We start from the raw sequence: 26,935 nt of genomic DNA, 5'->3' as shown, positions 1-26,935 counted from the left end.
GAGATGGTTGGGAGCACAGATGCTCTCCACTGGGAAGAAAACTATCTGATTAAATATGCACAGCAAGGTAGGGATGGCCTAACTCTCTGGGGAAATTTGCATTTTAGAAGACAAGCTAGTTGGTAATGCAAGGAATCTGGAATGGGTGGAGACTATGGGGCCAAGGCCTGTGTCTACATCTGCATGCTGATTCTAGTGTCTTTCCCCACCCTCCTGCCTCCTGGGCAGAAAGCACAGCTAACTGAGCCTCATAAGCCTGAGAAGGGGCTGCAGGACTGGGGAGCAGCAAGTGGGAGTCCCTCAGAGGGTGAGGGGATGTGAGCCCTCGATGGTACCGTGGAGCACAGCAGGGCCCTGAGCCCATGCCCTGCTGCCCAGTGACCCATTCTCTAGGTAGACGTTGTCCTGCTGGGCTGGGCTTTTATCTCCCAGAATCCCCTATATGGACACTGACGAATTAGAAAGTTAATGAGTGAGAGTGCAGTCATTTTCATGGAAAACATGTGTCTTCCTGGGGTCCAGTGCTTTCTACACAGTGGGCGCTCTGACTAAATTGGTTAAAGCACCTGAGAATTTTCTTCTCCTGCATCTTGGCTCCTTTATTTTGAGGACCCTGGGCCTACTCAGTGACTGGTTATTAGCTATCTCAGTGTGTGTGTGGGGGGGGAGGGAGTGGTATTGTGCTTGGATTTGGGGGAAAGCCTTTTTCTACAATTATCCCCCATATCTGGACAAGCTGGATGTGTCCCTGAGTCAGAAACAGAGAGGTGGGCCCCTAGAAGACCAGACCTGCTGAGAAGTCAGACTCCCTCCTCCCCCCTTGGCTACTGGTGTCAGAACAGGGTGCTCAATGACTTATCTGGGTATACCTTGGTGCCGCTGGAAGGATGTGTTTGGTGGGCCTTCAGTTGCTGAGAGAGAGATTTCCGGAGGTTCTTCTCTTTGATGCCCTGCAGGAGGGAGGGAGGAAGAAAGGGTTCCAGGCCCCACTCCTTCCTAAAAGCAGAAGGAAAGTGAGAAATTAGAGAATCAAAGTGGGATAGAGAAAGGAAGATAGTAGAATGGAGTCTGGGAGAAAGAGAGAGGGATGGGACAGGAGAATAACACTGGCCACAGTTCCCTAGTAGAAGCTGTAGTTCGAGGTCTAGGTGTGAGGAACTCCAATTCTCACTCCCATCCCATGCCTATCTTCCTGAAAAGTTTGGTACAACTCAATAATTGTATCTTCTCTCTACACAGCTATGTGCCCCCATCTTGAAGGGCCCCGGCACAACTCACTCCACATTCTTGAGTGAGATCTTCTGACTAGGTCGAGTGGCTGAGACAGTGATATAGATGTGGAGGGCAGCTAGGCCCAAAAGCATCTCCGGCTTGGGGTCCATTCCAAAGCGTTCTCGGATAACATCATTTCGACTCTGCAAGAGAGCGCAGTTCAAGCCCATCAGTAAAGGAGGCATGGCTTCCACCCCCGTCTTCCCTCAGCCTCAATCCACAGCCTTGCCTCCCAGAAAAGAATCATAGTATCAGTGAGACACTCTAGATCGTGGGGAAGAGGAAGGCTCTGCCCTTGGAGAAGAGACCACAGAGGAACCTCAGGTCTCAGAGACACTACTAATTTCATTCAGTGACAATGGATAGCTTTCTCAGTGACAGGCGCACAAGGCAAGGCATAAGGGGGCAGAATGTCAAGGTCACTGCAGAAGTGAGACATGGTACGGTTCTCTTCCCTCTCCTCCTACTACAAAAGACACTCGTACCCCATCTTTTCTTGGGGGCCTATGCTGAAACCCTAGCTACACAGGACTTCTGTACTAGCTCAAATGGGGACAAAGGAAGAGAGACACTGAGAGGGGCTCTCCACTGGGCTCTGCTGTAGAAGCCTTGGGTGAAATACGGATTCAGAGGTGAGGCAGATCTTCTGTTCCTTGGGGGCTGCTGGACGATCTGACCAAACACATGACAGTTCCCAAACCCTGAGTGCAAAATCCCAGCCATCAATGATTTAGCCTTGGTTAGACCAATTGCCATTTTGTTGAGGCTAAGGGACTAGGGAGCCACAGTGGTATTACTACTCCTTTCAGCATAGGAAAAAGTGGAAAAGGACGGACACACAAGTGATCATGTATGTAGAAAATCGTGATCATGTATATAGAAAATCCAATGGAATCTACCAAAAACCCGCCTACTCCAATTGATGAATTAGCAAGTGTACAGGATGTAAGATTGTAAGATTATACAAAAAACCATTGTATCTCTAACAACCAATTGTGCTTGTAACAAACACTTAGAAATTAATATTTAAAATCAAAAGCATTTCCAATAGCATCAAAAAAGGGGACCCATCTATTGAAATATTTCAAGGACCTCTACACTGAAAACTAGAAAACATCGCTGAGAAAAACTAAAGAAGACCAAATGAAATATAGACACACACTGCGTTCATGGGTTGGAAGACTTGATATTCTTAAGATGTCAGTTCTCCCTAAATCAATCTACAGATTAACACAATTCCAGGCAGAATCACAGCACATTTTTGGTAGAAACTTACAAGCTAAAAGTCATGTGGAAATGCAAAAGACCTAGGCTAGCCAAAATAAATTTGGTAAAGAAAAACAAAGATGGAAGATAAACACTGCCTGATTTTAAGACTTATTATAAAGCCACTATAATCAAAAGTGTGAAGCTGACATAAAGACAAACAAGTAGATCAATGGAATAGAATAAACAAATAGGCCCACACATATAAAAACTGATTTCTTTACAAAGATGCAAAAGCAATTCAGTGGAGAAAAGAAAGGTTTTTCAAAAATGGTGCTGGAACAATTGGATAGTCACATAAAAAAAGAATATTGATCAATAGCTTGTAGCACATACAAAAGTTAACTCAAAAAATGAATCACAGACTTCAATGTAAAACCCAAAATGATAAAATTTTTTAGAAAAAAAGGATCAAAGCCTTTAAGATCTTGGGTTAGGAAACCAGATACGACAGATATGACACCACAAGCACAATCCATGAAAGAAAAAATTGACAAATTGGACTGCATCAAAATCCAAACTCTTGCTCTCTGAAAGACACCGTTAAGAGACTGAAAAGATAAGTCAGAGACTGGGAGAAATAAGTGCAAATGATATCTCCAACAAACAGCTAGCTTCCAAAATATATAAAGAAAGCTTAAAATTCAGTAGTAAGAAGAGAAGCAACCCCCAATTTAAAATGTAGGTAGAAGACTTTACCAGACACTTCACCAAAAAAGAAACACAATGGCTTATTACAGATACCACTGTTCGAATGTCTAAAAACATTCTTGACAATATCAAGTGTGGATGAGGCCATGGAGTATCTCATACATGGCTGGTGGGAATGTAAACCTATATAGCTACTTTGGAAAAGAGAATTGGGATTTTAAAAAATGAAAGATCTAACTTATGTTCAAATCATTCCATGTTTATGTATTTACCCAAGAGAAAAAAAGCATATGTTATACAAAAACTTATACATAAATGTTCATAAAAGTTTTACTTGTAGTAGCCAAAACCCAGAAACAACCCAAATGTCCATCAGCAGGTGAACTGATAAACAAATTTTGGTAATTCTATACCATGGAATACACTCAATAATAAAAAGGAATGAACTACTAAGGGGACTGTAGCCAGTGCAATGGTATGGTGCATTTGAAAGTTGCTGGATGGCAAACATACTTATTGTGAAGATCATTTTGTAATGCATAGAAATGTCAATCATCATGTGTACATCTGAAACTACTATAATGGCATAAGTTGATCATATTTCAATAAAAAGGGAATGAACTACTGATACATACAACAACATGAATGTATCTCAAAATGCTGAGTGAGAGAAGCCAGACCAAAATAAGTGCACATACTGTTTGGTTTCTCTTATATAAAACTCTAGAAAACAAAAGTAATCTATGGTGATAGAAGCAAGTGACTAGGTGCCTGAGGGTGAGGGGGAGAAATTACAAAGGAGCCTGAGGTGGGTGTGTGAGGTTTGTTCAGCATCATGATAGTGAAGATGGTTTCATGGGTATAAACATGTCCAAACTTATCCAGTTGTACAGTAATTATGTACAGCTTATTAATATGCTGCAAGTTGGCAATAAAGCTGTTTGATATAAAAAAAAAAAAAGGACTACAGCTGAGGTCCAGGTCATCACAAAGAGTGGGCATGGTCTTGTTGCCAAAATACTTAAACCAAGATAATTTCTGGAAGCTTGAAGAAAGTTAGGGTAAACAAAAGGACAACTAAACTGGTAAAGGAATTTGAAGCTCTTTGAGAACTGCTCCTAACGGTAGAAGGGACAGCCAGAGTTTTGAGGTTCCTCCTTCAATCAACAGGTCCTGTAGGCATCTAAAACTCAACATCTTCCCAAGTGAACTCACCTTTCTCCAAACCCATAACACCACCTGTATTCACTAACTTGGGGAATGACACCACTTCTACTAGATACTCACCAAGCCAAAGCCCTCAAAGCTCATCTACTGGACCCTTTAAATATACTTGAATTCCATCCCATCATGTCCTGCTTCCAGCCCTATACTTCTTCCTGTGCATTACCGCCATAGATCCTTAGCTGGTGTACTTCCTTAGCTCTATGGAATCTTTCAAAATTCCTCATCTGACCAGACTATTCTCCTTTTAACATTGTGTCCCTGCCCTATAGCTTATATGTTTTTAACTTGGCTATGCTTTAGGAGTACCTAAGGAAATTTTTAGAAATGTGTGTTTGGACCCCACTCCCATAGAGTTTCATTTATTTGGTCTTAAGGGGGGGATAGCAATACATCTTTTCAAAGCTTTTTGGATAAATCTCAAGGGCAGCTAAGGTTAAGAACCACTGACCTAAAGCAGTAGTTCCCAAACACCATCTATGAGCATCAGAATCCCCAGGAGGGGCATGTTAAAACACAGGTTGCTAGGCCCTATCCCCAGTTTCTGATTCAGTAATACTGAGCAGGAGCCTAAGAATTTGCATCTCTAACAAGTTCCTATTTGATGCTAATGCTACTGTCACAGGGACCACACTTTGAGAATCATTGGCTTGGATCATTTCAAGGCCTGTGCTTGCCGTGATCAGCTGAGCCTTTTGCTACCTGCTTCCCGTCTCTCCCATTGTACTTGCTGCTGCTTTTTACATTCTGCACTCTAGCCATAATAAATTACTTGCAGTTCTCTCATCATGCTGTGATGTTTCATGCCACCAAGTCTTTGTAAGTCCCTTTGCCTAGAAGGTGCCTGCACTGTTCCATCTCTGCACACAGCAACTTCCACTCATCCTTTAGAGTGAAAAGCATGCATGAATCACTTCTGTGAAGCCTTCATTATTGCCCTCCTATGGAGAGTTGGCAACCTGCTTCCTGGGTTGTACCCTGCCATTACTGCAGTACCTGTCACACTGTCTTGTGTATGTACATATTTATCTATGAGCTTTAGAAACTGAGACAGTTCTTTAGTCACCCCTCACTGCAGTGCCTAGGACAATGTCTAGCCCAGTGTGAGTGCCCAAAAATGTTTCTGGATGAACTGAATTGGGAATCACCTTCTTACTGAAGCTTGGTACTTGGGGGTTGGGACCCTCTGTTATCCAAATGCACTTGTTAAACCTGGTTACCCAGTGAGGATGCCAGTATTACTGGGGTTGCTTGCTTTTGAAAACTTACGAGATCTCTCTGGACAAACAGACAGGACTTTGAGCCATGGTCAGCTTGGCCATGGTCCACAAAGGTAACAGAAAAGGAAAGGGCCTTTACAGCTATCTGAAGGTTGGAGAGACTTACACAATGACTTCATTGTGATGGCAGAACAGCCTGCCTGCTTATTTGTCCATTGGGTATTGTTTATGTATCCCCAAGCCAGACTCTACCTGGATATACAGGTACTCAAAAGCAGCAGGATCCCGACGCAGCAGCTCCACAGGGTCTTTGGGAAAGAAGCTTATTCGGAAGAGGCATTTCATTCCTTGATAGTGTGTGCGCTGCACCACCTGAAAGAAGTGAGGAATTAATGGCTGCCGTGGCAGGAGCAGGCCTAGTGTCTCAAGACTGTTGTTAGGGTAGAGTGAGGCTGCTGTCTCCCGCCTGGTGACTATGATTACCTCAGAGGAGAGTGCTGAGGAATGAGGGCTTTTCTACCTTTTCTAGCCACCCAAGGTGGCTAGAATTTTCAAATAACTTATTCGGACATAGCCTTTCTTGACAACTAGTTCTAAGGCCCAAGCCATTAAGTAGGAAGAGAGAGTTTCTGAGAACATCTCTAACTCATTCTTTGCTGAGGAGCTAATGCCTTTACCTTGTAGAAGAAGTTGTTGATTAGAAGCCAACTTCAAGATTGAAAATCCCATTTGGAAGTATAGCTGAAACAAGTTGGCATTATGTTGGTAGCTACTGAAGTTGTGATGGGGAATGAAGGTTCATTATGTAATTCTCCTGACTTCTGTGTATGTTTGAGATTTTTCATAATGACAATGGAACAAGAGACCAATTGGATCTCAAAGTTCTGCTGAGGGGCAGGAAGGTTCTTGGGCTTCATGCTAAGCAGAGCACTAACAACCTTCTCTTCATAGGTAGGAACCTGTGAGTCTCTGGACTACATGTTACTGAGAGCTAAACTTGAAAAATGCTTCTTTCCCTAAGAGCCACTCATTTGTGCGTGTGTGTCTGAGTTTGGGGTTCTGTTTTGCTTCCATTTAGGCGTTTCTTCCCAACTACCTCTCTCAAACTCTCTCTCCCTTGCTGGGAATACTGCAGGCCTCTATGACTCTTCTTGGAACTTTGCCATTGGTGAAATACTATCCAGCAATGCTGAATTTTCCCATTTTTTGACCATATGGCAAAGACAAGAATGATAAGATGCTTTTTCTTCCTCTACTTTGGAGACTGATGTGGGTGGCATGATGCCTGATCTTGGCCCCATACAGCCCATTCCCAGCCTCTATGTCCCCTAGCCTCACCAGTCTCACTAGGCTCCATGTGTTGTCTCCTTTCCATAATACAAACTTTGGCAAAAGGCCAGAAAAATTTAGCAGGCGGGCTTTCATGAGCTAGGATTGTTGACACTGTTCTTCAACTCAGCATTCGAGTGGCAGGTAGTGAATCACCACCCCATGCTTTTTGCACCAGGGACCCAGGCTAACTATCTTCATGCTTTTCTTTGGTTATTGTCAAAAGCCTTCTGAATATGGGTAGTACAGATCTTGGTTGAGAGCTGTGATTTCTGGGAGCTGGCTGAACATGTGACTATGAATTTTCCAGAAAGAGAATGTCTTGGGTCCTTTTTCGTAGTAGAGATCACATGCAAAGCTATCAAGGTAAGAGAAAGGACATACTTACATAAGCCAGGGGCTGCTTGTCCTGGAGAAGCAGGAACTTGTGGTTCTGCTCTGGCCCAGCATACTCAAGGACAAGAGCAAAATGCTCAATGTACCTCAGAGAAAGACGGTCCTGTAACGTCATCATCACATCCTGTGCAAGGGAAAAGAGCCTTGAGAGGGAGAACTGTTTCAGTGCTAGGCTCTTCTGAGCACTCAGCATGGTAGAAGGGGACTGACACCAAGCAAGATGATCTGGAGGCTGGGAAAGAAGATCAGACAAGACAGAAACACGGGCCTTTGTAGCTGCACAGGCTGTGCTCCATGATGAGGTGCTGGCCTGGGGGAACATCAAAGGTGCTGGGGGTAGAGGGAAGTGTTTCTGAACTTGGCCTGGCCAGGCTGATAGCAAAAGCCATGGCCTTCCTGCCCTCCTGTCACTCAACAAATTATTTCCTGAGTGCGCAGGAAATGCATTTGTGACTGATTTTGGTTCTTGTGTTGCATTTGTGTTGTTTTTTTCCTTCACCTGCTCGAGTCAGTCAGCACTGGTTTATCTGTCAACTCCTTACTTAGGCATTAACAAAAGCAGACGCCACAATGATATGATTAAAAAGAAGACTATTTCTGGATTCATAATCTAAATCAAATGACTTGAGTTACTGGCAAGATGTTCAGTTTTGATGGTAGCTGGCTCTTAGAGATGATCAATTTAGCAACTTGAAAAATGCATCCACGCAGAGGAACTATATCACGTGTTTTGTGTGCAGTCATCAATCTGACTACTCGGGGGCTCCGTCTGCTCTGCTGCCCTACTTTTAATGTTAGGGTGTCTGGAAACTCATCTGTGGGGGCTGCCCAAATGTCAGTTCTGAGACTCCTGCCATCTATTTGCTGTGACTTCAGCATCTGTTGGCTCCAGTGTGTGCATGTTCCTGGAGTCAGCCCTCCACAGTCCCCAAAGGCTAGAAAGAAGTGGGGTTGGGAAGGCGACTTCCCTCAGCCAGAGAAGCCAAACAAGCCCCTCAGTGAACATTAAAAGATGCTTCGCCGTTCAAATGTTAGACTGGAAATTGGTCGGTACTTGAGAGTATCTCTTTGTATTATCCAAGCAGTCACAGAGACGCCAGTGTTGCTGGCAGGGACAAACGGGGTTTTCTTTGCAGTTCGGCTGCATTGGGATTGTGGACAGCCAAGCTGGTGATTGCCAACTGGTGTTACAAGTGTAATGGCCTCTGTGCCAGGCTGTCAATTCACGCAGGTACCTCTGTGGGACAAATGGCTTGGCAGCCTATCCAAGTTCCAGTGAATAGCCCAAACACTGTCCCTGAAGTCAGGATGAGTTCATGAGCCCAGGGACGCTGCAGTCCTGGAAGGCCAGAATGGCGCTGAGGTCATGAGGTGGGGGGAGGATTAGAGAAGCCTCCAAGGGGAGAGAGAAGCCTCCGGTGTGGGGACAGATCTGTAACACACATTGACCTATGGATAAACGCCAAGAGGGATCATGACACAGAGCTATGCACATATGGAAGGGAAGTTTGGGCACCCCCAGGTGGCCTACTTGCATTTCAATGACCCTCCTATATATAGACAATAACACAGAGATCACCCCGGGGCACACTGATGAGTGTGTTTTGCTCCTGTGTGGCATGGGGGACCCACTTAGACCTGGGCTTTCCAAAGAAACTCTGGGTTCAATCAACATGGCACAGTAATCTGCAACATGGATGCTACTGACACTTTGCGCAGGGTAATTTTTCATCATTCAGGGACTTCCCTGTTCCCTCTGACAGTCAGCATCTCTGACCCTGAGATGCTAAATGCCAGTAGCAGGTCAAATCATTGAGGTGATCCAAAACACCTGGAGAAGTTCATCAAAGCCATCAAGACAGGAGGGGGCAGTGGCAACCCTGGCTAAGTACACTGCCAAGGCCATTTTTAGCTTCTAATAACATGAAAGTTTCCTGGCCTAGGAGCTTCTCACTCTCTTTTTTAAAGATTTGTTTATTTATGCATACAATACTGGGGTACACTCCAGAAAAGGGGGTGGGAGGGGTGAGAGGATTCACCAGAGACAGAGCAGGGAGCAGAAAAGGCAGATCTACTGAAGTACACTGCTGAGGGGAGCAGTGGGTAAGACAGGAGAGGTCTGCCGTGCCATGTGGGTAAGCTCCGGGGCCGGGGATTGAACTTGAGCTGCAGTGGCTGCAGATGGCTTCATAGTGCTCTGCTCGAACCCAATGGCTTCATAGTGCTCTGTCGAACCCAATGCACCACCACTTCTCTCTCTCATTTTTATTTCCTGAGGGTTGTCTTGGCCCCAGTGGGGTTACTTCAGGACCCCTGTAAGTCAAGGTGGCTTTCTGGGCAGGTGTTTTAGTGGCCTAACAGTCTAGGCAGCTTAGCTGCATGAAACCCTTCATTCTTGGATGGCATTCTCTTTCCACAGAGTCTAGAGGGAGCAGAAGCAAATATTTCTGTCTCATAGCAGAGTAACCCTGGGAATCAGTCGTATTATTGCCTCTCTTCCTCAGGATCAGAAGAACCAACTTTTAGATGCCTGGCTGAGTCATTAAGAACTGCAGCTTGGAAATTGCTCTTTCTGTTCAAGGAACAGCCAAAGGGGCTGTTGCTGGGCTTTTCACATCTTGGTTCAGTGCTTGAGATCTGGTTGTTACTTAAAAAGCACGGTGTGGCTAAGCTAATCTCCCGAGAGACTGTGTTTGTTGATTTCTGTGTGTAAATTTGCGTAGGTGTTATTGTATCAATATAAATCACTTTTACTTTATAAATGGTTTAATGATCTTCACACTGCTTAGCTCCTCAGAATCTTAAATGACTCTATGTAACATGGATGCAAAGCACTTCACACGCAGAGGTCCACTTAAGCATTGCCTGTTCATGCCAATATGTGCGCACTCATGTACTCACACATACATGCAAATCTCCCGCACGCCCACCCCATCCAGGGATGGTGTGTTTTTGCAGCCTGGTGCTACAGGAGCTCAAAGGCCACCCTGTCAGGCAGTGAGGGTCTCTGTGCAGACTCAGAGGACTCCAGGGACCAGCAGGTATGCTGCAGAGAGGAGAAAGCTGACCCGAGAGCGGAGACTCGGTATCTACCTTAACAGTGGTCCGGCCATCAAATGTGAAAGATTTGATCTGCCCATTTTCTAAGAAAACCTTCAGGACATTGGGTATGAGGAGAAGGGCTTCTTTTTTCATCATTTTCTGTGAAAAGACAGGGAAAGAATAAGAGGGACACATTTAGAAGGAGGAGGGAAGTCAGCGGAGGGGCACAGAAAGGAAGAGCAAAGAGCAAGTGAAGGAGACAAAGGAGCCAATGGTATGGAAGAACAGAGAACGGAAAAGGAAGATCCCTAGTAACATTGCATCAAGGCCAGAACCAAAATCTCCAAAAAGATGTCAGGCTCTGTCAAAAACTCACCCTTCCGTTGACGTCACAGCACACCTGCATTTACCGTGGCTCAAAGCTCCAGAGTCTAGACTGCTGCTTGGCCCACAGTGACCTCCACACACTAAGGGGAAGGGAGGCTCCCAGCAGCCTGAGTCACTTTGCCTGCTCTTATCTCCTGACACCGTCCATCTCACCAGGACCTCGTACACCACGACTGCATCCACACGCATGCCTATGCTCTGCGAGGCCTTCCCTCACGACATCCTTTCTGGCCTGGCCCCGCCTACCTCTCCAGAGTCAGGTCTTGCCATTCCTCGTACCCAGGCTGCTCTCTCATGCCTGTGTAGCTCTGACAGTTTGCCATCCAGGTCTATCTCTCCCTTCAGGACATTTGGCATCTCTGATCCTGACACGCTAAATGCCAACAGCATGCCAAATAGTCTTGCTGAGCATCACTGACTGGCATAGTACTAGCAATACCTATTTCTGAACACCTGATGATTCCTTAGCAAGTTGCTCTGGTCCAGGTACTTGTTTACTTATAGAGTAGTGCACGTTAAATTTGCAGTAAAATTTCATTCAACAAAGACTTCTTTTTGCTTTTCTCTTTCTCATCTTAGCAAACTCCTAGCTTTCAAAACCCAGGTTAAATATGATTTCTGTAAAGCCACCAGGTGAATACTGTTGGACCATCAGACCTAGCATTCCCATGTGTTCCTATAGCAATGTATACATACCTTTATCAGCTCTTTTAAGGCATTTTTTAAAGAATAATTCAGTGGTGAACTTAGAACACAGCAGCGATATCCTCTTCACTATTTGTAGTCCTGATTTTGAGCAAAGTTGCCGGCACACAGTAAATATTCACTAGGTGCTTAATATATACCTACGTGACAGGTGAGGTACTCACCACGACACTAATGAGGAGTGGCTCTATCTGTGCCTAGCTGAATGGTTTCATTTGTCACCCATTTCCCTGGGCCAATGTCCAGAGTGCTAAAGGAACTGAGCAGTTACATCGGATGGCCACCTTCTTGATTCGGTGGGCATTCATTCAGTCACTCCTGCGTGCCCAGCACTATGTTAATAAGCCCATGAGGACAAGGTAAAAGGAGAGGGTCTGGCTCTGGTCTGACTCCTGTGCTAGGGACCCTGGCACACGGACGTGAGTCTGTTAAAGAACAATTATAAAAGCAACCAAACAGTTAAAAGATAGGGCTTCAGGGAGAGGGGGTCGACTGGAGGGTGATAGATAGAACAGGACTTTTATGGTGAACTTATTGTAATACAGACACATGTTGATTTTCAGTGATGTACATCTGAAACACACATGATGTTCAAAGGCAATGTCATCTCAATAAAAAATAAGGTAGTGAAGTTTTCTTCGTGAGGTGCTGGATTTAGACTTTGAAGGCAACGGTGCATATGAAGTCCAGATTCAGAGACTGTCAGGGACAAAGTGTGAAAACAGAAGGGAGCAAGTTCACCTGGATCGGGGTGCGGTTGGCAGCAGTGTGGAGTCAGGAGTCAAGCCACAGCGGGGAAGAAATCGGATATAAAGTTGGAAAAGCATGACTCGCGGATCCTCTCCCCGATCCGATCCGGAGATGCCTTGCTCTTGCCAAGCCCAGAGGCCCGGATCCCCAGGCTGATGACGCTCAGCGGTGACAGGTTTTATTTAGCACACTGGGTTGGACTCAGATAATTACTTAATTGATTTTGCTTAAAAATAGAGTTGGCAAGGAACGCCCACAAGATTTATTTTTGTGCCGGCTGCTTAATAAAGGCCTGGAACACCAGAGAGAGGGATGATAGGACAATCTTGGATCACCTGGCCTGGACTCCCCCAGGTACACACTAGGGGTCCAAGCTGCTGATGGGGGCAGAGTGGGGGCGCTGTTGGGACACCAGGTAATTGCCTGGGTATGGCAAGTGTGGAGGACTTAATGTCTGTCTCACAGACCAGAGCCTCACACCACACCTATTCAGGAGCGAGAGAAGAGACCCTTAGCTCTACTGGGACTTTTGCAGTCAGACTGTCTGGAGTGAGGGCTGCGGTTAGCTGTGGAGGAAGGGAAGAGTGGGGAAGGGAGGGAGAGGTGGGGAAGCAGGGAAGGGAGCTGGGTAGTTCTTCCCTTGGTGGCCTGCCTTGGTGAATTACTCTGCAATGCTGAGATGGAACAGGGGTGCCAGTCTGTACTTTCCAAGTTCAAGTCACATTTCCTCTGGATTTTCAAGGATGCAGGACACAAATGTCCCTTAGTCACTGGGACCTTAGCTCACCTGATCTGCAGGGACGCCACACTGCTCTCTTTCCTCTCTCTGCCCACAAGGGTCTGCTTCTCTCAAGCCTCTTCTGCCAGGACTGACTTGAAGCCCAACCCCAGATGATTACTCAAATGGCTTACCTAGTGGGTGCCCCCACTAGTCCCCTGGGGTCAACAACCTTCCTGGAAGAGGGATGGAGAAGGGGAAGGGCGTGGGCCCAGAATTGGCCAAGGCCACAGAAGTGGGGCCGGAGGACACGGGCTATCTATCCCTCTGAGAGGCTCTGCCTCAATGAACTAAAGCGACATCCGGAACCCCACCCACCCTGGTTTCCTGCTTGCACTAGCTCTGCTAGTTTCTCACAACTGCAGCTGCGCCTCAGCGCACGAACCCCACAAATATCCATGACACGTTGCAAAAGCAGACAATTGCCTGTCAGATCTGCCTATCCTCCCTGGGCCCCCACTCCACTGGGATGTCACCAACATCCTTGGATTCCGAGGGGACTCTGGCCACAGTTCATGAATGCTGAACACATATCTTCCCGCTCTCCACCCACCTCTTCTCATTTGCTCATCTGGCGGCAAAAGCTCAGTTCATGAAAATCCCACAAAGCAGTGACAAAGACTGCAGATGGCTGTGGTGTCCTATATTGGCAGTTACATGGCATGGACTGACATACATCACCTGCCCCTTGAAATTATGCCACTGGGCACTGGATTCCACATTGCCTCTATCTGAACCACTTGCTCCCCCATTATCACTAGAGGAATGCAGTGGCAGAAAGTAGGTATTTATTCTGCATCTGCTGTGGGGCTGAGAACATAGCAGTTGCCTAATAAAAGTTCCACGACTTCATGAGAGCTGTATCATTTTCCCTAGGCTGTTTCCACCATGGCTGTATGCTCTTCTCTAGTACAATGTGGAGTTGTAAGATCACTTCAATGTGAACAGCTCAGTTGTTCAAGAGACCTCAATTATACCAGCCACTCTTCCTCCGGATCTGCAGAAAACCACTACTTCCTTCCTGCTGCTATCAAGTAGCCAAAAGATGCTTACAGTGCACTTGTGCTGAGCATAGGCCAATGCGCTGGGTGAACTGATACATGTCCCTTCTCCCCAGCAGGCCCAGGAACCCTGTGGATGCCTCTCCTCACTCACTACCCTCCCAGGGCCCTGGGGTCTTCTCCCTCCAAGTCCTCTGTAATGCTGTCCACTCTGAGGAGTAGCAGATGAGCAACCACACCAGAAGCACACCTCCATGGCCAGGCTGGCCTTGCCAAGGGCAGAGGAAGAAGAGATGATATTGTACTTACTGCATCTGTTTCACCAACTGTCACCTGCTCAGAAAATCGGACCTTCACTGGATTGGATCTCAGCTTGGCCTTCTTTGCAGCACTGATGAAGGCAGATTTGGGGGACTGGGAAAAGAACAGAGGGCTGGTGAGTTCTCCACCCCTGGGAAAACCTGACCTTTGCCATGTCAGAGTTAAGATATCTCAGTACGGGCAGACTCTGCCTTACTGAGCAATAAGCCAATAAATATCGATTCCCTCCTAGGTGCAAGGTTGTGATAAGTGCTTCCTCGTATGATTGTTATGTTCTGAAAAAGTTGGCCATGAAATGAATTTGGGTACATTGATCCCATTATTAATGCTCTAGGCCTAGGGGACTTTGCAAAAATTCTTTAGCAATAACATACACTGAAATTTTATGTATTTGGTTTTCTTAATGTGAGATATACCTAAATGGTAGTTTTTATTACATCTGAATACAAGCATCTCAAAGGACTTACAGAAATGATCATATTCATCTCTGATATATCCTGCCCCTAGGAAGGAGGTTCATAAAAATAATATTTTAGATGTGGTAGAAGGGAGGCTTAGTGCTTCAAGATTTATCTGCAGTTCCTACACTGTTAAGAAACAGAGACATTGGGAATTTTTGCCAGGTCTCCTGGCTTCATTCCTCTAATCCTATAGAAATACCCCCCAAATCAACTATGCTCCCTAGTTCTTGCAAACACTCCCATAAAGTCAGCAGGAAACATGGTTAGCGAATGCAAGAGTCTAGCCCCTACCCAAGAAATGAGGAATTCTGGTGAGGGGAGCCCTCATGTCTTTGGGGGCATTTATGTTTTCAAGTGACAGTGGAATAATTATTTATTCAAGTGACAGAGATACTGCTCTGCATCAGGCACCATTTCAGGCGATGAGGGATTCAGCAAGAAGTCAGATCAGACTCGCTGGCCTCATGGAGTTTCCATTCTAGTGGGGACAATGAGCAAATATCTTTGAGGGGACAAATAAGGACTATAGGGCAAATCAAGCAGGGTGAGGGACAGAAAAGAATCAGACAGTAATGGCGGTGTTATTTTGGATAGGATGGTTAGGAATGACCTCGCCCAGGAGGTGGTATTTAAGCAGAAACCTGAAGGAAGTGAGGTGGGGTGGGGGATGAGTTGTGAGGCTAGCTAGAGAAAACCTTGCAGTAGAGAGAACAAAGAAGTCCCTGAGGTGGGATTAGCACTGGGGTGTATGAGGAATAGCCAAGAAGCCCAGTGTGATGGGAGCAGAATGAGTTTTTTAAAGATTTATTTATGCAAACAAACTGAGGTGTAGGCCGGAGGTGCAGGGGTGGTGAGAGGATTCATCAGAGACAGAGTGGGGAGCAGAACAGGCAGATCGACGAAGTACACTGCTGAGGGGAGCAGCGGGCAGGTCGGGAGAGGTCTGCCACACCATGTGGGTCATCTGTGGGGCTGGGGATCGAATTTGTGCTGAAGTGGCGGTGGCCCGCTTGCAGTGCTGTGTCCCAGTTGCGCCACCAGGGAGGGCCCGGGAGTAGAATGATTAAGGGGTGAGCCAGGAGAGTTGTGCTCAGAGAGGCAGCTGGGTGGGGTCATGTAGGTCCTTGATAGCTATGGGGGAGAAGACTAGATTTTACTCTGCTGGAGGATTTTGAGATGAGATCTGTAGCACCAGCAAATCACAGGGCAGGTTCTCTATGATCCGGGCAGAAGGGTAAATAAAGGAGAGTCCTGGAGCCCTCAGCGGCTTTTTCAGGCTCTTTATGGTCTTTCTACACCATTTGCAGTGAGGCAACTGGGTGCAGGGCAGGCGGGGGGCCAGGGGCCCAGGAGGCTGGTAGACCTCCCAGCCCCTGGTGAATCTTCACTCTCTTTGGGCTCTCAGGCGTTGTCTTGTGAGCTCTTCTCTGGTCTCTACTGCACCCTGCAGCACGCCATCTGCCAGCCAGCCCTCTGCTGCCATGCTCTACGTTGCGGCCCATTTAGCCTCACCCTCCTGGCTCAGGTGTGCCCACTCATACACACCCATACCACACTCCAGGTGTCTCCATCAGGTGTGCGTGCAAGACCCCAGGTGTCCATCATGGAAACTAACGGTGGGAGGGCAGAAAAAACCTGATCACTTCCATTGAGCCCACAAGGTCTGACATGCATTTTAAAGGGCTATTTCTGATCTCTGGCTGCTGTGTGGGTAAACAGTGTAGAGGGTAAGGCCACAGTAGGGGACGGCTTGACTCTAATAAAACAGTTAAAATAATATGGAGGCATAGCTAGGATGCTAAACAAAGGGGCTGATGAGTTATGTGAGAGTTGAGAAATAAGGAAGAATGGAGGAGGTGCCTTTTAGTGAGATGAGGAAGACGGGGGCCGGTGGGGGGCAATCAAGGTTTGGTGCACCTTCAACCTTCAAACCAGCCTTGCCATGGAACCCGTGGGGTCTCATTTAAGAATTCCTGCTGTTAGGCCTCTGAAGGTCCCTGCCAGCTGGGAAGGCAATACATTAAGCTATTTTCTGCCGTTAACGCGCGGTTGAGATTCATTTAGCAGATCAGCCACAGGAGGGCAGGGCCTTGAAATAGAGACACACCAGAAACAAATGCCCTCATCAGGTCTTGGGTCCTGGTCCCATCTGTGTTATCTTCTGGAGCCAGCAATCCCATTCTCCACACAGAGGAGCTTGCAAAGGGCCACCTGTTCCACCTGAGTCCTGGAGAACCTCAGGCAGTAGGGCTCAGTCCTGGCTGCAGGGCAGAAACACAGGAGGAGCTTTAAGAATCTCTCCCACCCCAGCCCAGGCCCAGGCTCAGGCTCCACCCAGAACAATTACATCTGAATTCGTGGGGGTGGGTCCAGGGATTGTTATTTAAAAATAGTGACTTTTTTGAGGCCTCCCTGGTGGTGCAGGGGCTAAAGTCTCAGAGCTATGAAATTATCACCTGCCACTGGCCTGGCCTGAGTGTGATCCCGGGCCAGGGAGCTGACCTACATGGCACAGCGGCCCCCCCAATATCACCTGCTCTTCCCCTCAGCAGTGTATTTCAGTAGATCCACTTGTTCTGCTCCCTATATCTCTGGTGAATCATCTCATTCCCCTGTCCCCCACCTCTAGCCTACACCCAAGCTCTTGTATGCATAAATAAAAGTAAATTTAAATAATACAGTTTTTTTGAAATCAATATGGCTTCAAAGTGCTGCCCAATTAGAGAAGCCCTGAGCTGAAGGAACCTTAGAGATCTCAGCCTAAGCCATGGGACAATTTGTGGGCAGCAGATGATAGAGCACAATGAACTCCAGGGCTAGAGATCACTGCAAGAAAGTGATCACAGGATTGTTTATTCATAGGAGTCTCTGTGTCCCAGCCTGGTGCTCAAATCTTGGGTAGGGTTATAGGCTGTGGCAGTAGCAATGGAATGAGGAAAACGAAAAAATGTATAGCACATTCAGGCAGCTTGAATCTTCCACAATAACCCAAATTTGCACTTGAGGTGCAAGAAACAGGAAGCAGGTGAAACTGTCATCCTGCCTGATAGTCACTCCTTTCTGCATATCACCTGCAATTGGAGGCCCTTCTGCATGCTGTACAACAAAGCATCTCTAGAGATCTGAGTGGCCACAAGGCCACGCACTCTGCATTTTTACATGTGGGAAATGGGTATGACTGACAAAGTATCAACTTTGGTGGTGGAGCTGAAACAAGAACCCAGATTTCCTGAGTCTGAAGCTGAAGTCCCTTCTCACATTCATCCACTGGTTCTGGATCTGGCTCTCCAGTGGTCCTATTAATGGATCTGAACATAGGAAGAACCCTAACTGGTGACTTTCTATGTACTCAAATATGGGTAGGGGATGGTCTCCTGGTTCTTTCTATCAAAAGTGCAAGATTAGAGCCTGTCCTAGAGATTCCACTATAAATAAAAGATTCCGATATTTATAGGCACAGAGTCATGAAGAGGAAACGGAATTGCCAATCTTTTCAGGGGTAAAAATCATTTCCGGTGTCTGATTTCGAGTTATTTTCAGCTTGTTTTGTGCCTCATTCTTCATTGACCCTTGTCCTGCTGGTCTCTAAGACTCCAGCCTATTCTCAGTGTTCAGACTTAATCGCTGATGGTGACTCATTCATTGCCAGCTGGTCTCTGCCAAAGTCACCGAGTCACGTCTAGCCTTGTGCTTACACACAGGTGATGCCTGCTTTGCAGTGCAACCCAAGGGCCTGTGAGAGGTACCCTTGTCCCAAAATGTCTCCAAAACTTAGCTATGGGGACTGCTGTTGTTAATATTAGGGCTATTTATTTAAATTAAAATATTAAAAATTGGAAACGTCCTGGTCAAAATGCACATGTGGTACTGAGGAAAAGTAAGGAGCATGCTTTAAGAGCCAGTCAAATATGGGCCCTATTTCTGGGAATAAAGCCTTATCAGATACAGTCATGATCTTCATTTCCATATTGCTTGTGGCTGCTTTTTCTGCTGCCACATGTGGTGTACAAAGACTGTAACATTTACTATGTAACCCATTACAGAAAAGATTTGCCAATTTTTGCACAAACTCATTAGCATACACTCACTGTTTCTAAAACTGGCCTGATAAGAAACAGAGGGGAGTGCTTGTCAAAACCCAGGTTTCTAGACCCCTACTAGACTTTAGAAGTCAGAATGTCTGGGAGACTAGGGCCCAGGAATTTATATTGTTGAAAATGTCCTAACCCATTAAGCACAGATTAATTGAGTACTTTAAAGCTGGGATAGCTGAGCTCTTCACTGACCCCATTTTTCCTCTAAGTATCTGGGAATCTCATTTTGCAAGAGGCACCCTTTCTGGCTAAAATGCATTTTGGCTTGAAACACGGGACTAGAATTGCTAAGTACCTCCGGGGCTACCGCAGCCCCTTGAAGTAGATATGAAGCCAGCAGTCAGTGGAATAAGCAACAGATGAGAGAGCCTGCCTCTCCCTCAGGTCTGAATTCAGCAGCTGGTGACTTGTATGGCCATTTTTTTAATTTGGTGGGTCTGTTAGTACAGATTTTAGGATGGTGCTCACTCATGTCTTGGCCAAAGTTGGGTATATAGCCAAACATTTTGGTGCATGATAGGACTCCATTTTGGTAATCACAAAGGGATTTTTTTTTAAAGATTTATTTATTTGTACATACAGAACGGGGGTACAGGCCAGAGGCTCAGGGGCGGTGAGAGGCTTCACCAGAGACAGAGTGGGGAGCAGAACAGACAGATCGATGAAGTACACTGCTGAGGGGAGCAGCGGGTAGGTCAGGAGAGGTCTGCCACGCCATGTGGTTTCATCCGGGGCAGGCAGGATTCGAACTCATGCTGAAGTGGCTTTAGCTTCTCACTGCAGTGCTTTAACCCGCTGCGCCACCAGGGAGGGCCACAAAGGGATTTTTAAGGGGATGGGACTCAGGTCTCTGAAACTCTGATGGCAGCCTCCTACCCTCCTATCTGCTGGCTTACTTTCTTTGACACGTGAGCCTACTTATAATCAATTCCCAGAGCACCACTGTGCGAGCCTGAGACAATGGTAGGGCCATCTTGATCCCACCAGGACGTTGATACAGGCCCTCCGGAGCCTTCCTTGCACTCGGAATGCCTAAAGTTGACCATATTCTCTTTCCAGCTTCCAAGCCCACCCATGTCACTCATGACCCTCACTGACCACCTATGAAGGGACTGCTTGCTGTACCAGGGCCATTCTTTCTCACAACCCAGCCCTTTATTTAAAAACACTTATTGAGGACATACTGTGTGTCAAGTTCTAAGGGTACCAAGATTAATATTCATTCAGTCATGAGGGGTGTTGATCAAAGATGAAGGAATAACCTTATTCACATGTAGGCTTCCTAACTGGTTATCAATGCAGTACAGTTTGAGAAGTCCTGGGAATAGACCCCGTGACTGCCTAAAATATCCCATGAATGTCAAATATCATGTGAAAGAGACTACATATTAGGTCAGTAGTTCTTGATCAGTACATCAAAATTATCTGGGGAGCCCCTTCAAAAGTTCTATCCCTGTGTTCCATCCCCAGAAGTTCTAATATAACTGGTCAGGGCTGGACCCCAGGCAATAATTTTAAGAGCTTCTCAGATAGTTTTATAAGGTCTAGAACATCAGCAGCCAGAGAAACAGGAGCTGGTAGGATCCTTGCAGATCATTCTTCCAATGTGTCCCAAATTCTTGTGTACATCACAATCATCCATGGTTGTTATGGAAAATACAGATTTGTGGGAATGATCAGGAAATATGTTTGGAAGAAGTGCTAATCAAGCTTCAACATGGCAAGAGTTTGGTTAAAAGGCACCAGTCTCGGCCCTCCCTGGTGGCGCAGCGGGTTAAAGCACTGCACTGAGAATCTAAAGCCGCTTCCGCATGAGTTCGATTCCCGCCTGCCCCGGAGGTGGCCACATGGCGTGGCAGACCTCTCCTGACCCGCCTGCTGCTCCCCTCAGCAGTGTGCTTCATCGATCTGCCTGTTCTGCTCCCCACTCTGTCTCTGGTGAAACCTCTCGCTGCCTCTGAGCCTCTGGCCTGTACCCCAGTTCTGTATGCACAAATAAATAAATAAATCTTAAAAAAAAAAAAGGCACCAGTCTCTACAAGGCCATGCAATGCCAAGAGCCTGGTGAGGACACAGGAATGGGTGTGTGATGCAGGGGCTACACCTCTGACACACGTGGGGGTCTTCAAGAAACCTTCACTACAGTTTGGAGAGATCTTTTCAGTAGATTCTCATAATGGTAATTATGTTCTATAAAGTCATCTGGAACACTGAACTAATGAAGGCTGAACAGTTGTTCCTAGGGGGAGTGTGTGTATATCTCACATAGTTAATTATCTTAAATTCTAAAACAACTAATCTGGTAGGTTCCAGATTCTTTATTATACCAGGAGAAAATATGGTCTTCAAGTGCTAAGTGATTTGCCTTAGGCCATCCCATTAACTGCTGCCAGCCTCGAGATTCAAACCCCTTGCAATAGGCCCCAGAGATGAAGCTTCTTACACTACACTGCACTGCCCCCTACTGTCTCCATCCTCGGGACACTTCTGTATGACAGCCGCAACAAGTAGACCATCATATTCTTGGACCTCAGCTGGGAAGAGGTACGTTGGGCAATTCCAAATGTTCAAGATCCACGCATGGCCGTAAATGACCAGATATGCACTATGACTTTTGCTTTTTGTATTACAAATACGTTTTAGGGAATAGGTGAATTTGCAAGTATGGAATCTGCAGGTAATGAGGATGGACTGTGCATGTGTGCAAGGCTGATGTAAGGTCGCACTGGCAACACCTGTTATAAAATGTTGAGGGATTCTTTCACACTGACTCCTAAGTAGCCACCACCCTAAACTGGGTGTACCTGACTCTGCCCAGATACCTCTTTGCAAATGATCAATGAAAGGGCTAACACTTGGTACAATTAGATGGCCTCCAAGACTCTGCTCCAGTGTTATGGCTGTTTTATGTTTTGATGGGATGACACAACTGTAGAGGTTGTTCATTGTTTGACTACTGCCCCTGTGTATATATGCTCATTTCTTTGCTCTAAGTGTTTAGAGAGCAAAGACCAGTAACTGGGATTTAAGTTCTGTGAGGTTAGGGACCCTATCAGTCCTGTGGATTGCTATCTTCCCAGCCAAGAAGAGCACCTAGAATAGCCATTTAATAAATGTTTGATGAATGAATGAATGAATGAAAATGTCCCATTGAGGTTAGTCAAAGGTGTTTGAAAGACATGCATCTCAAGCCAGGTCTAAAAAGAAACAGACATGTTTTAGATGAGATAGAATTCACAGGATGGTGAAGAATTAATAAATTGTTCAAAAATGGAAAGAAAGCAGCCTGGCCATAGCAAAAAGGTCTTAGGATGGGCCATGTGAAGGCAACAGAACTAGGGGATAAAGGCGAGGGGGGTGGGGGCTCTTTTACGGGGGAGCTGGAAAAGAGGAACGTTAGGTTATCCATTCTACATCTAAGTTTGGACATTTTAGTTTTTATTGCTCTGATGGCTGGAAGCTGTGTTTCCCTTATTTCTTCACCAAATATTCATGGAGTTTCTACTGTGTACCAGTGTGCTGGACATAGAGCAGTGAACAAAACACAGTCCCTACCCCCGTGAGGCTGTCATTCTAATGGGCTAGCTAATAAATATATCTAAACACGATATTTCATTGGAATGTAAAGTGGTACAGCCACTTTGGAAAAATAGCCTGGCAGTTTCTTAATAAACGAAACAGGCACTTAATATAGGACTGAGCAATTGCACTCTTGGGCACTGGTCCTGCACATGAATGTTTATGGAAGCTGTATTTGTAGTAGCCAAAAACTAGCCTCAAACCAGAAAGAACCCAGATGTTTTTAAATGGGCAGATGACTGAAAATGTGGTACATCCAAACCATAAATGCCATGCAATGGTTATAAAAGGGAATAAACTATTGTTACATCGAACAACCTGGATATCTCAATGGTGCTATGCAGTAGGGGGGGGGGATCCCCAAAAGATTAGATTCTATATTATTCTGTTTTTATAATATTCTGGAAATTATGAAATTACAGGTAAGGAGAATGCATTCATGCTTTACAGGGTCTGGAGTTAAGAGGAAGGTATGTGTGGCTATAATATTCAGTTTCTTGATGGTGTTGGTGACTACATTTCTGTCACATAGCTGACAGGTTGACACTGAACCATGCACACACATCAAGGTCCTGCTTTGGAGATGGTACTGTCGTTATTCAAGATGGAACTCGGGAGAAGTAGAGCAAAGGGTAGGCAAAGATGTCTCCACACTAGGTTGTGACTTCCTGTGAATCTACAATTATTTTCAAATAACCATGTTATGTTTATAATGCATTCTGGTGGAAAATTAAGCAGTATTAGGAGGCAGTGACAGGTTGATGCTATTTTAGAAAGGCAGTCATGGAAGGATTCAACAAGGAGCTGAGATTTGAGGTGACCTAACTGACAAAATGACCCACAATGGGTCTCTGATCAGAGCTTTAAATTCTAACCACACAAGCATGCTTTTAAAGGAGAACTGGTAACCACATTCATTACAAAAGTTTGGGGAGTGAGGATTGAGGCTCCACTGTCCACTAGGCAACAACACATGTGTAATAAAGTGGGGAAAGAAGGGCTGTTATGCCTACCGTGGGGTAAGGCTTCCATGCTCAGATGCAGGGAAATTGTGATTGAGCAGAATTTCTATTGAGAAAAGGCCTAGCACTTGGCGACTGTGGTATGCATGTGCGTTTCCATGTGTGTCGTTCATAACGACACAGAAGAGGCCTGGGGCCTTGAGGAGAGGCAGTTCATGCCAGCGCTTGATTTGGATCCCATCCTTCTGACTGGTGAACCTGTGTTGTACACCTGTGCACCATCCCTGGCTTTGTACAGAAATGTGGTCTCTCTGGAAAACTGTTCCCACCTTCTCTGCCTAGGAAATCCCAACCCACCCCCTCCTCAGGGTCCAAGTCAGATGCAGCTCCCTCCAGGATGCCTTCTCTGACTTTATGTACACACTGACCTCTCCTGTGGTTATGGAATGGGGCTTGGACGTCAGTGCTGGTGTGTAATAGAGACACTTGGAAGCTAAGCGAGGCTGGAGCTGGAAGAAGGTCTCCAAGTTTTGCCTATGAAGTTTTGTACCAGAGTTTATACATTTGAATGACAATTTCCAGAAGGTTGTAACCGAGCAATGGACACTGGGCTTTCTGATTCCAGTTCTTGAAGAGAGGGGCCGAGAGATCTTCACTTTCACTTTTTAACTTTTTCCATTCTCCCATCCCCCTCAAGATTTTCATTTTAAATAAGCATTCTTGATAATTACCAGGCAAATTTGGGAACATTGTTTTAGTCTAAACCCCTCAATTTACAAATGTGGAATACAGGTTCAGAAAAGGAAAATGACTCACCCAAGGTCATATAGCCAGTTAGTGACTGTACCGGAACAAAGAGGAATCTGTTTGTCCAACTGTACCTCTCCACAACTTTATATGAAAGCCCCCAGCTATGATATTGCATCTCATACATTTTTGTTCATTTAGTAAATAGCTGTGTGAATGAGTGAACAAGATTAGCACTCACCATTTGCTAAGACTTTATGGGAGCTGGACACTGTAAGGTAAATTTTGATGGAGCACAGCACAAAAGAGGTAGAAGTTATCTCTGGAACAGGGTGGTGCAAGGGAGGTGAAGCAGAAGGCAAAGGACAGAATGCAGCACTGAACAGCCCTTCAAAATTCTCAAGCCTTGGATATGAGAGTACCCAAGATGTTCAGAAATTATTCTTTGAATTCACCCCTAAATCCATGGCTCACAATTTGTTGGTCATGGCCTCCCTCCCCCACCACCACCTCTTGCCCGGTCAGTGGCACCTTCCAATATGGCATCCTCTTGTCTTGGCTAGGAAGAAGGGCAGGTGACAAAAAGGCTCACTCACCTGATGAGTGTGCAGAACTGTAAGAACGATGAATTCCTTAGCACTCCTACAGAGAGAAAAGGGAACAAGAGAGCAGTGTGTCACGTACTAGGTATTCATCTAGCACAAGAAGCTACCCAGAATTTTCCCCTGGGCTGTACTGAGGTACATGGATTAAGACAGAGGGCAATCTGAATATCTGCATCACAGTCTCACCTCCCATCACCGTGCTCACTGACATAAACCATTCATAAAGGTTCACACAGGCACCTGCAAGATGGTATTACCCTTACTGCCGGGGTTGACATTTTTCAGGACTTCTTTTTATATTCCTTCTCACATTTTCTCTGTAGAAATCTCCAAATCATACGAACAATTTTATTTGTAGACTAGAAAATTCTCAAGGAAAGCTAAAGGCCTAAATTATGGAACTCAAAGGGCACACAGTCAAAGTCCTGGGAAGCATGTACCATGATTATTGGCAATTTGGTATTTAAGCAAGAGGAGAAATTCAGAGGAAAAACCCCAAGGAGGTCATTTGGTCACCATGACTCACACTCAGCAGATTTGTTTTAATTGAAGGATCAAAAAATGAGAACCAGGGAGCACCAGATGGAAGTGAAGACTCTCCAGATAGCAAATATTCAGAAGAGTTTCAAAATTGACAAGGATTATGCCAATGTTCTAACAGGTTGTGAGGTATGAAAATCTCTCCCAGGGACACACAATTCTTTGAAAGAACTCAAGGAAATGGAAGGAGTTTGCCTCGAAGGAGCTTGCCCTCTCCTTGCTGATATCTTTCAGATGTTTCCTGGAACAAGGATACTCGAGTCAAATTGCCCTGGATACTAGGGATTCAAGAAAGGCCAGGGCTCCTGCTTATAGTGAACATGCTCCGTATTAAATAAAGTGAAATCCAGGGATGAATCAGTCCCAGGAGCTGGGAAGCTCCCGAGGGGTGGAAAGAGTTGTGTGGCAAAGAAAACACGAAGGAAAACCTGAACAGGGCTTTTGCTCCCTGGTTCTTGAACAGGGCAGGGGCAGAGTATAAATCAGTTCATGTGACACCTGCTCCAGCCCCAGCCAGGTCTCCCCACTTCATGTTAAACAAAGCCAAAGTCCTTAACAGCTACAGCTCTCCCCCAACCTTATCTCGGCTGTTCCACTGACATCCCCTCTTCCCAAACACATTCCTGCCCTGGGCTCTTTGAGGTGGTTCTTCTCTTGTCTCCAAAACCCTCGTTTCCTTTAAATTTTTCCTCAAATGTCACCTTCTCTATGAGGCTGACACTGGCCATGCTGTGCACAGCACTTTACATCCTCTTTGCCTTCATCCATTTTCTGGTTAACAACATTCATGAACTGCTAGTACACTGTGCTGTTATGTATGGACTGTATTTATTGCCTATAATGTAAATATCAATAGGGAGGCATTTTCTGTCTTATTCGCTGCTATATATTTAGTGCTTAGAACAGCAGTTGGTGTATATTAGACAGCTGCTAATAAATATTGACTGAATGAATAAATGAATAACTCATTCACCCCGAGCTAATCGAAAGAGTGAGTTCTGCCTTGACTGTGAATGCTCTGGAGTCCCTCACAAAATTGGGCTACCTTGTTCTAGGGTTCAAAGATATCTACTAGAAGCAAAGACTTCTGAAGAGGTAGGCTAAAAAAAACCCCAACACACCCTGTGGGGTTCAAAGAATGCACCCATATTAGTGTGGTAGTGAAGGGTGGAGAGTGGGAGAATGCAATGGACAGCTGAGCGTGGAGGAGACAAACTGAAGGTTAATAGGAAGCAGACACATTCCCAGATCTAGGGCTTGATGCGCAGCATGGAAGAAAGACCTGCTCTGGACCTCAGAAGGGAGCATTCCAGCCCCCCCCCCCAAGTTAGTGAGGGTACTGTTCCATACACAGAGTGCTAAGCCTGCCTGTGAAAGTGAGGGTGGCACACTGGGGGCAGATGGGCTCTTGGCACAAGAAAAGTGAGATGGAAACACCACAAGAGGGGTTGAAGGAGATGGAACCGACCACATGAGGCAGAGAGAGCACCGTGGTTCCATTTGGGGGAGATAGTCAAGGTCCCCCAAAGTAGCCCACACAATTTAGAGCCTTTATTTCTATCTTCTCATTCTTTTTTTAGGGGTTCTTCTGCCATATATTCTTTT

General features: G+C 45.8%; 1 protein-coding gene across 2 annotated transcripts in view; it reads right to left on the bottom strand.

Annotated features, from left to right (window-relative positions):
• Positions 1 to 26,935, bottom strand: part of FRMPD3 (FERM and PDZ domain containing 3) — a 74,248-nt gene that overhangs the window by 27,094 nt on the left and 20,219 nt on the right. For both annotated transcript variants that reach the window (XM_012727245.1, XM_012727244.1), the window contains 7 exons: positions 24,782 to 24,827; positions 14,331 to 14,435; positions 10,452 to 10,559; positions 7,351 to 7,482; positions 5,886 to 6,005; positions 1,279 to 1,415; positions 870 to 996 (listed from right to left, as the gene is read on the bottom strand). In XM_012727245.1, coding sequence (XP_012582699.1) covers positions 870 to 996; positions 1,279 to 1,415; positions 5,886 to 6,005; positions 7,351 to 7,482; positions 10,452 to 10,559; positions 14,331 to 14,435; positions 24,782 to 24,827 — 775 coding nt within the window. The remainder of the gene's footprint in view (positions 1 to 869; positions 997 to 1,278; positions 1,416 to 5,885; positions 6,006 to 7,350; positions 7,483 to 10,451; positions 10,560 to 14,330; positions 14,436 to 24,781; positions 24,828 to 26,935) is intronic.

Source organism: Condylura cristata, unplaced genomic scaffold, assembly GCF_000260355.1.
Source record: "Condylura cristata isolate star-nosed mole 26May11 unplaced genomic scaffold, ConCri1.0 scaffold00019, whole genome shotgun sequence".
NCBI lineage: Eukaryota > Metazoa > Chordata > Mammalia > Eulipotyphla > Talpidae > Condylura > Condylura cristata.
Note: the sequence above shows the minus strand (reverse complement) of the source record. Positions and strands in the feature narration are given on the sequence as shown.